This window comes from Bradysia coprophila, unplaced genomic scaffold (assembly GCF_014529535.1).
Source record: "Bradysia coprophila strain Holo2 unplaced genomic scaffold, BU_Bcop_v1 contig_70, whole genome shotgun sequence".
NCBI lineage: Eukaryota > Metazoa > Arthropoda > Insecta > Diptera > Sciaridae > Bradysia > Bradysia coprophila.
In genome coordinates, this window is record NW_023503941.1 from 2297247 (window position 1) to 2308213 (window position 10967).

At 41.7% G+C, this 10967-nt stretch overlaps 1 protein-coding gene across 2 annotated transcripts in view; it reads left to right on the plus strand.

The window, feature by feature from the left end:
• The window catches only part of LOC119083649 (serine protease filzig), a 39507-nt gene extending 31894 nt beyond the window's left edge, over positions 1-7613 (plus strand). The window contains exons 2-9 of one of the 2 annotated variants that reach the window (XM_037193423.1): positions 1711-1873; positions 1942-4531; positions 4612-4777; positions 4838-5024; positions 5114-5298; positions 5382-5497; positions 5621-5740; positions 7247-7613. In XM_037193423.1, the coding sequence (XP_037049318.1) occupies positions 1711-1873; positions 1942-4531; positions 4612-4777; positions 4838-5024; positions 5114-5298; positions 5382-5497; positions 5621-5740; positions 7247-7411 (3692 nt within the window). In that variant the 3' untranslated portion in view covers positions 7412-7613. Of the gene's footprint in view, positions 1-1710; positions 1874-1941; positions 4532-4611; positions 5025-5113; positions 5299-5381; positions 5498-5620; positions 5741-7246 lie in introns of both variants that reach the window. The other variant, XM_037193422.1, reaches the window with a different exon arrangement.
• Positions 7614-10967: the final 3354 nt, after the last annotated feature.

Genomic DNA, 10967 nt, shown 5'->3' on the forward strand with positions numbered 1-10967 from the left:
GCGAGAATTCGAGCAAACCGAGAGTGAGCCATCCGTACGGCAGACTGGAGAGCCGCCAAATTTCAGCCGCCGAAAAACGGCGGCTAGGCCCAAAACGACCCGCCGCCGCCGCCGGAGATTTTGGTCGGCTAATTGCAGCTAGCCGCCAAAAGCCGCCGCCAGAGGTTTAGGTCGGCTAACTCGGCGGCTGGTGCATATTTTATCCAAAAAACATGACACAAACCAACAAAATTAAATTCATTTTTTGGGACAGTACCGTCACTTGAGAATGTACCCCTACTTTTAATGTCCCTTGCTATGTCTATCTTTAAGATATTTTCTACTTTGATTTTCGTCAGTTTTTTAATTTTTCTTCAAAACAACATTCCAAGAAAAATTGAGAAATTTAAGAAAATTTTCAAGAATTTGTAGAAAATATTGTCGATGGACATGGTCTTTTGTTTGTGAAAATCCCAAATTTTATGAAAATCGTAAAAATTCGTAAAAATTGCGAAAATTCGATTCGTAAAAGATTTGAAATTTCATGAAAAGCGCAAAAATTCGTTAAAAGCGCAAAAATTCGCTAAAAGCGCGAAAACTTGTGAACAGAGCGAAAATTCGTAAAAAATCACAGAAATTCGTGAAAATTACAAAAATTTGTCATCCAGCCGCCGCCAGCCGACCTTTTTGGTCGGCGGCTAGGCCCAGTCGCCGCCTGAACTTTTTTAACGGCTAAGCCGTACTTAGCCGCCGCCGCCGGCGTTTATTTTTCGGCTCTCCACTCTGCCGTACGGCATATCTCGAAGCACAAGGGAAAGAATTAAAGCGTCAGTCGTCCTGCGAAACAAAACGAAAAACAATAATAAAACCGATTTGTCGTAGTCAGGTCATTCCCTGGAGTACCTAGAGACACCGTTTCGTCCTGCTGATCTCAAAACTCACTAGTTCACTTCCATAAAATTCCCGTGAATTTTATGTGGAAACAGCACTTGTGTGAAAAATGTGGTGTTGACCACGGGAAAAAAGTAGTAAATTTCATTTCGAGGGTGTTGTTTGTGACCAGGCTGGAGCGACTTTTTTCCGTCAGTGAACAAATAACTATTTCAATCCATTTGTTCATCTACTGATTCACCCAAAATTCCAATTCTGACCTGCGGTGTGAATTCTTCACCGATTTTCAAAATTTTGTTTTGAGTCGACGAGAGATTATAACTACTTGACGTTGAGTTCGTAGATGGATCTCGTGGAGCTACCACGGTCTTGGGTCTTATGTGGGACTAGTGGAGCGAATGGAATCAAGAAAACTCGCGGTTTGCGGTCCCTTTACTTTTATTTTATTTTAAAAAAATGAAGCAAGCGGCCTGACCCACCTGAATGTTGGGGTTTAGCTTATATTAATCCTCGTAATACACATTACGATCTGTGAAATAAATTAATTTTGATTACAACACATTAATTATACGGATTCAAATGTGGCTGGCGTTGCAACGATAAGTGCTTAACTGGTTTAATGCACAACTGGTACCAGTTTTTTTTTTTTTGTGGCTGGTTCTTCGGCTAAGAAATCTCTCGCTCAAATGTCTTTTAACCTGTCTACGTCCAGTAAAAGAAGTCACACCAAGTGAGGCCTTGCTGGAGTACATTTTATTAGACTTTCCGTGAAGCTATAAAGCTTTGCCTAAACCTGAAAATGTTCCCCCTAACTCACTGAAATCCCTTCTATCGTTTCAGATGGCCGAAAACTGTTCGGCGGCTATCGAATTACACCAAAATTTTGCAGAGCATCGAAAACGTTGCCCAGTTCCGATCCTCGATCGCACGGACCGACCATATGTATGTTCAATCACGAATGTACGCAACGGCAAGGTGAAGTAGTGGGCGCATGCATGGACGGGTAAGTAGAAACATCCATTCAACTGGCAGAGAAAACATTTCTTTTTTAACGCACCAAACATGCAATAGATTCCTATTTGGGGCGTGTTGTCAACTGCATGGCGAGGTCGACACACCTCTGATCGACGAACAGGATATCGATCATCCGCAGTCGAATTTAGCCGCTGCTCTTTCCTACGAGTCGTATGGTAATCAACAATCGTATCAAGGCGCTGGCAATAAGTACACGGAAATCAAGCTGCAAGAGAATGCGATGAAACATCGACCGTCAATGTCGCACAAATATGGTGGCATCAAGAACAATTACTACGGATCGTCGATTGATGATGAGAGTAGTTTAGGCTCTGGTAATTTGCCCAGCAACGAACTGTATTCGTCGCACCACAATCCGGACATTAACGGTTTCTACGTGGAGAATGATTCGGTGTCGGTTTCGTCTCCGTCCCCAGAATACAGCAGTAGCAGTAGTAGCAGTACACAAGGCTATTATTCCACAACGATGACCCCGTCCACATCAGCCCAGGACTATTATCTACCTCCATCGACAGGCACAAGTCCACAAGAAGCATTCAGCCAAGAACTGCCAACATTAATTCCAACCGGTCCATACGGTGCATCCGATGCATTCAATCAAATATCGCAGACAATGTTCAACAGCCAGAGTGCCGATTTCACTTACAGCGGAATCACTCATCCCGGCGTTGATTCAATCATTGTCGAGGAAGGAACTTATGCCGAACCGGTATCCGTTTCAACGGAAAGACTATCGACAACCAGTTTGGCACCGCAAAAGGTTACGCATGCAAAGCCGGTCTTCAAACCGAAACCGACCAAAGGCACTCAGAACAAATTCGTGTTGGTTCAGACAATCGATCATCGTGATAAACCGTCGAAGCATGGATCGATGTCTGAGAATGACATCGAGTCCATTGAATCGATCATTTTGATGTTGAATGACACGAAAACGGGACCGCAATACAACACCGATCCTACCAATAATTATGGGGGCAGTAGCACGAATGCCATTGACTACAGCAAGTATGGACAGTCCAGTTACTACATAACAACCAAATTGCCATCATCGACGCCACAGCCACCATCTACCAGTTATGTATACAGTCCCGAGCCAACTCGGCGACCAATTAATGTACAGTCTACCATTGCCAGTAGTTATGGTGCCGTGACTCCAGGACATTCAACGACTTCGTATGTGGTAACAGGTTCATCGAGCGCCACAACAAGACTACCATCTACGAGTTATGTCACCGGCAGTCCGACTACAAAACGCCCGCCAGATGAATCGAATGACGAAATCATTGGGAGCAGTTATCGGCCGACGACGTACGCTACTAAAAAGCCCACCAAAGCTAAGAATCCCGTGTCCGTCAAAATTTCAACGAAAGAGCCTCCATCAACGAGTTATGTAACCGGTCCAACAACACCTCGTCCGAAAAGTACAACACCAAAGAAACCATCCACCAGCTACGTCTATTCGACAACGCCGACCAGAAAGCCAACGCTCACCACAAAGAAAGGAACGAAGAAACCAACAACGATTAGCCCAATTCTGATCGGATCGAGTTACGGCAGCTCGGTGACAACCGAGAAAGTTCCTCATGAGCACATCATTCAATCGAAACCGTTGGGTCAAGTGCCGCTTAAAGATAACTTGGGCACCGACAATCCCTCACCAACCGTTCTCATTACACCGAAACCGACAGTGAACTTGATAACCTCAAGCACCTGGACACAGAGGCCCAATCTGGTGACGAAAAACACATTGTCAACCAAACAACCAAGCACATCGTACGTGTACAGTCCTGTTGTCACGTATAGACCGACTTCGGGACCAAGTACAACTGCTGGTTACACTGTATCATCGTATGGAAGTTCAACGCAAGACTACGTCTCGTCGCCAAGTGGTACAGGTGTATCGGGACCAGATTTCTCACTGTTACCAGACAGTGTTTCTGTGTCGAATGACTTCTACGATTCTGGATACTATGGCCAATCATCGACACACCGTCCGCATCATACATATACATCCACTTCCGGGTACGGTGTGTACGAAAACGATTACGAAAACACCATTTCGGGATCGTCAACATCGTATCCAGCCTTCCTGGGAGCGACCCAATCGTACGGTCCGAACGGGAAACTTCCCATCGAATACTCAACCAATCATGAAGAGTTCTACACGTCGCCCAACGATCTGAACAATTTTCCGCCCGTTCGCAATCCTAATTTGAATATGTCGGCTGCGCTAGGAACCGGTGTTGCTATGGACGAGTACGATGTCTCAACACCGGAGTTCGTTGAGGATCAAATTTTGGACGATAAGATGGGACTGTTGGTGAGCAAAATTGTCGAGTCGCTGCAGGGCAATTTCGACGAATTGGCCGATGTTGTTTATCAAGAGAAGAACTCCACTGTGACAAAGCGACCATCGGGTACGACGAAGAAACCCGTTCAGAAGGTTACAACAACAAAACGACCTGGAATCAGGCCAGGAACGACTATTTCCAGACCAGGTGCGACGACTCAAAAGACTCCAGCTACAAGAGTTACTACCAAACGACCAAGTGTTGCACAGACAAATACAAGGCGAACAACAAAGAAACCGACAACGATAACAACGAGAAGGCCGACAGTGACCAAGGTAAGTGGTTGTTATAGTTTGCAAGATGAATTTTCAATAATTTTGACCGTCGATCCGTCTTCGTGCGGTTATTCTTGTAGGTCACGACAACACGTCGTCCAACAACAAAACCGACCAAAAAACAGATTCAAACAACCACGGTGCAACAAGACGAAATCGATGAAGAAGATGAGGAAAACGAGGGAGCAGATGATGAAACCGCTGACCAGGAAGAAGAGACTTCAACACTGGCTGAAGGACGGATTCGTGAGTCGGACGAAATGATTTTTGTGAGACATGAAGACTCAAATGTTCTGTTTCCATTAGAATGTGGCGTTCGACCGCAGGTGAAATCCGGACGAATTGTTGGCGGAAAGGGAGCGACTTTCGGCGAATTTCCATGGCAAGTGTTGGTCAGAGAATCGACTTGGCTGGGACTTTTCACCAAGAACAAGTGCGGTGGCGTTTTGATTACAAAGAATTATGTGATGACGGCCGCTCACTGTCAGCCAGGGTAAGTGACCGATGAGAGCCACTGAGTGACAATCGTGTTGTCTCACTCTCGATAAAATTCAAATGTTTTTCTTCTTCCTTCTCGTACAGATTCCTAGCCTCTCTTGTCGCCGTGTTCGGAGAGTTTGACATCTCTGGCGATTTGGAAACCAAACGATCAGTGACGAAAAATGTGAAACGAGTGGTCGTTCATCGGGAATACGATGCGGCAACATTTGAAAATGATTTGGCTCTGTTGGAACTGGAAAGTCCGATACATTACGACACACACATTGGTAAGCATAGCCGCTTTCGGAGTGACTTTATTGTCATTCGCTTCAGCATCGACGAGACTAAGAATCGAAAAATCAATTTTCAGTTCCCATTTGCATGCCAGCCAATTTGGCCGACTTCACGGGAAGAATGGCAACAGTCACTGGATGGGGAAGATTGAAGTATGGTGGAGGTGTGCCATCTGTGCTGCAAGAAGTTCAAGTAAGTAAAAATGATTCGCCAGTTTTGACGCAAGAACGGAAGAACCGTGTGGCTCGAAGGCCACTGTTGCTTCGTTGTTGGAAATGTACCAAAATTGACCGCACGTTTCCATTTCCGTTTCAGGTGCCAATAATCGAGAACAGTGTTTGCCAAGAAATGTTCCACACAGCCGGTCATAATAAGAAAATTTTGCCATCATTCCTCTGTGCGGGCTACGCAAATGGACAGAAAGACTCGTGCGAGGTGAGTTTTTCGTTTCGGTTCTTCTCTTTTGAATGAATTTCGGAATCATCGACACTTAACCCGGAATAGACCCACCAATATCTGATGCAATTTGCATTCAATTCCCTGTAACCTCTGTTTAAAGCACATTACATCTGAATGCAGATAGAGTTTGTTCATTTCAACGAAATGTTAACAGATGGCGCGTCATGTTGACTTAGCTTATCAAAGCTCACCAATTCGAAGCTTTGGAAATCGATAAGTTGGTGTGTGTCTTCGATGGAAACTGTAATATCTACAAACAGTTGGGTTAGCAGAAATTTAAATTTTTGGTTTGAGTCAAGGCCGTTCCTTTCTTTCGATTGGTTTCTTTGGAATTTAGAGAGGAGAAAAGTTTTTTTTTGAGCTACACCGTCAATGACAATTTCCGACAAATAGTCCGGGCTGCTATGTATCTCGCTCGCTTAGGATAATGTATTGGGACGATTGGATGTGATAGAGGGGTTAAAGTTTCCCAACTAATTTTTTGTCAAGATTCTGGAACAGTTCGGGCAATGGAGGATTCCTGAAGAGTGTCTCAAAAAACGTCAACCTTGAGACTGGAGGCGTTTTGGAAGGGGTAGGGTAATCTCGCACACCACACAAATTCATGGTGTGCGAGATTCACCTCTAAGTGGTGAATCTCGCACAGTCATGACTTTTCGTTACATGTCGTAAAAGGACGCATACTATGATCGCGTGTGCGAGATTCCCCGACACCTTTTGGAAAGCTATTCTCAAAGCCTATGTGTGATAGCTGGCCGAACTCTGACATGTCAAAGGGTTGGGAGCCTCAGCTCTTGGAAGAATCTGCTCTTTCCCCAAAAAATTTTCTTGGGGAAAACATCAGAATTGACTAACGCTTCGAAGGATTTCCACTATTTTCACTCGAAAAATCGCAAGACCACGATGCCTTCGAATCCATCCCGAAGCTAGAACTCAAGGATAACAAGCACTTACATCAGTTTCTTTGAAGTGTCTCTTCTGGACTTAGAGAAAGGTAAGGGTGGGTAAATGTCAGTTCCGAGAATCGCATCACTCCCTAAAGTCTAGAACTAAGGGATGACAGGTAATTTGCTGTTTTTTGAACTCTGGTCTGGATTTTGGAAATTTTCGAAGTCTCTAGAGGCTAGTTCCTAGAATTCCATCATTTCTAAGGGTCCATCTTCTTACCTGTTCTAGAACTCATTGTCGACAAACATTTTCGTATGACGGAGATTTGACGGAGATATCTCAGGTTTTAGAGAAAATACGGTTTTTACCGGTTCAGGAGACCCAAAAAAATTTAGTTCGGAAACTTTGACCCTACAATCACATACAGTCGTCAAAATACTTTAGCACTTTCTAGTGAGCAAGAAGACTTTTTCCGACTTAGCAGCCCATACTAAAATTGCTCTACAAGCCCAATCCACATCGATACCTAAGATATGTTGTACACAACTGCCTTCGAATCACTAACAGAAACAACCATATTGTCTATTCCAACAGGGCGATTCAGGCGGACCGCTTGTGCTGCAACGCAGTGACGGTAGATGGGAATTGGCCGGAACCGTATCGCATGGTATCAAATGCGCTGCACCATATCTGCCCGGTGTTTATATGCGAACGACGTACTACAAACCGTGGCTGGAAAGTGTGACCGGAGTGCATTGAATTTAAGTTTTGGTTTTTTCGATTTTTAAATTAAATTTTTTTTTTGGTTTGGTTTGTTGGATGTGAACAAATTGTAAACGGACAGAGTAATCAATGTGATCGCAAACAAAAAAAAGGGAGAAAATTTTCGGTAAATTCGATTCGAAGTAAAAGAGGAAGAGAGTGCCGGTCGCAAGACAGCACAATGTATTAGTCAACATAATAAAATTTAAAATGAATGGGAGAAATGGGAAGAAGAAAGTAATAATTTCAAGTTAGTCACCGGGTTGTTTTCGTGGTTTATGTAGTTTTTGTTTGTGTGCTTGTTGTGTGGAATGTTCATTTAGCTGATTATTATTTATTTTGTATGAATGTGGCAAAAATTCTCGTGGCCGATGCTTATCGCTGGGCTCTGCAAAATATTTTTCGTTTTTGGAACTTCTCGTTTTTGGTCGACTTGTATCGGGTATACCTTGTCTGATCATAATTTCTTCATAAAATCACACAGAGAGAGAGAGAGAGAGAAGGATCATCCTTCATCTTCACACACAATTCGAAATTCTTATTGTTGATGGTTGACTAGAATTGAGCGGGCAGGTGATCACTTCGAGATAATCCCAAGAGTAATTCACCCAGGGATTGTTTTTCGGAAATTGGGTCCCATATTTTCTTGAATTTTCCCACATTTTACAATACTTTCCGAAAGATTTAAGAGTTTCGATTCTTAGAGGGAGTCCCTGACACTCCACGTTACAATATTTTAGATGAAAGGTGACATCGATTTCTTCACCGTTTATGTAAAAGAACCAAATGGTTCACACCACATGGACTCTATTCTATAGATGAAATGATAGTCAGAAATTGTCGTATAATCACCGACGTACGAATAACCAAGGTTCTGAAAGAACAGGTTAAGACACATCTGAGTTGATCACGAAGGCGGTGACACACAAATTTTGACAAATAGATGCCATTTGTTGAACATAGGTTTGTTCCAAGTAACTGTAAACACGAACTTTGACAACCCGAACAACGACAATTTCATCCATAGCAACGTCGCTTACGTGATATTTCATACACATCGAGCAACGTCGCCTACGCGATTTACACAGAGGTATTATTGAGGTTATGGTTATATGGATGAAATTTGACAATTCATATGGCCTTGGAACAAACCTATACTCAATACAGATTGTTTGAAATGTCAACCTGATAAAAACTATTTTTTTTTCTTCAAGTTGACATTTCAAACAATCTGTAGTGAGTATGTTCAATAAATAGCATCTGTTTGTCAAAATTTGTGTGTCAGCCGCCCTCGTGGGTGTCTTAACCTGTTCTTTCAGAACCTTGCGAATAACATCGTCTCCTTTCAACTAAACTCCTATTTCGTCGAAGAAATTCACCTCAAAACGAAAAAAATATATTTTCAAGAACTGGCGATAAGAAAGCGATTTGCCAGTCAGGCGATATAGTACATCTAAGGATGTTATCGCCACACTGCCTTAAAGTCACTGCGAAAACGAAAATTTGGTTCGGTAAAGAAATTCTCAAAAAATTGAAAATTTTTGTTTTTTGGACAAATGTTGCTGATAAAACAAGACACGAGCCAAAACAGTAGAAAAAAGCTCAGTGTGTACGTAACGTAAGCTTCCTTTTGTATAAATTTGTATTTAGTTAGATTAATTTAAACAAACAAAAAAAAGAGAAATGAAACAAAAGTAGACGAACAAGACAAATATAACTAGTTAGTTGTGTAGATTTGTGCAAAGTGTTTTTGGTTGCAATAAAAATGCGAAAGTTAAAACTTAATTTATTTATAAACGGAAATGTTGTGTTTGTTACAAGAAAAAATTAGAAAAAAATTATTAGGAAAGAGTTCAACGTTATTTTGAATTGATATTATGCAAATCCAGTCTTATTTATTATTAATTTTAATTAAAAAAAATCTTTGAGAAACGATATTGAGTGTGGAAGAGTTTTCATTGCGACTGACGGGATTCCTTTTGACCTGAGCTGCAGGCACCAATACAAGAAGCTTCAGATTGTGCATTTGAACATTGGAATGGAAAACAATGGCAGGAATATGGTAAGTTTGACATCTACGATCGAACCCTTGACTGTCCCAAGGTTATTTGAGCTGTCAAATCGTCATCCATAACCAAAAAAGTTGACAAATTGTTCACAAAAAAGCGTTGAGGTTATGGCTCTCGTTAGTTTTAAGTATAGTTTCCACTTAAAAAGAGCACTCCGTTTAGCCTCCGTTTACATGACAGTTGTAAAATAGAACAAAAGAACTGTCACGCAAACGGAGTGGAAATTGAATTTATTTCAATTTTTTACTCCGTTTACGTGACAGTTCCTTTGTTCTATTTTACAACTGTCATGTAAACAGAGGCTAAACGGAGTGCTCTTTTTAAGTGGAAACTATACTTTAGTCAAAAATCGCTTTTACCGTAAGATCAAACATACCTATACTACCATTGGCTACTGTAACGTTCACAATTTTCGTGACATTTTCAGAATCAAAGAGCGCTAGATTTAAACACGTCATTCTCAGAACGTCAATTTCTGCAAGGTTTTGAAAGAACGCGTTAAGACACCCACGAAGGCGGGTGACACCGAAATCGATAAGCGCCAGTGCAGATTGTGTGTGAAATCAACTTGAAGAAAATGTTTTTTAGGAAAATTCGGAATTTTGTTTTTGTTACGTTGCCTTCTTCATATAAACTTCGTAGCTGCTGAACTCAATTTGTGTGTCACCGCCTTCGTGATCAGAGTTGTCTTAAGGCCAGTTCATACTCGCATACATTTTTGCGATATATGCGACCATGAACTGGCCTTAAACCTGGTTCTTTCAGAACCTTGAAGTTCTGAACTGAAAATTTCGATAATGTTTCATTTGGACGATTTGGACATAGCGAACTTCGATAATTTCTTATTTATTCAATAAAAATTGACAGTGTCCTAGATGTACGATTTATTTGTCGCAAATATGTGACAGTGTGATGGCGTGTTGACATTTCAGTTTTAATTGACTTTTTATTGTCATTATGTCTCGTTTCTATTAAGTGTCTAAATGGTGTTGTTTTTGGGCACTAGATGTGAGATTGTCGATACGAGCGATGCGACACTTAAGAGGAAAATAGCTTTTCTAGCGAAATTCGTTTTGCTGCACGAAAAAATTTCGCCCGTGTACACAACACTGCTCTAACATGTCAAACATGAATACTCAATTGACAAATGTCCAATTTTGAGACGCTAGAAGCAGTGCTGTGCCGTGTACCATCAAGGCTTTTCATTTCAAAGATGAGTGTTTCCGCAGTTGAATTTTGCACTCCGTGTAGTTAACATGAGTAACATGGAATAGTTTCCAAACTTTGAATAAAAGACAGACAAAGAGCGAAATATGGTTCAAAATTTTGACGCGAGATGACGATTCTAATTTGTCGAAGGCTTAGCTGAAATGTGTATTAAACGATGAGCTTTCACTACTGTTCTCTGGCATAGAAAATCCTTTGTTAAAACAACATTTAGGTGTGAAAGTGGCATTTTCCTAACGCATACTACTTTCACACGA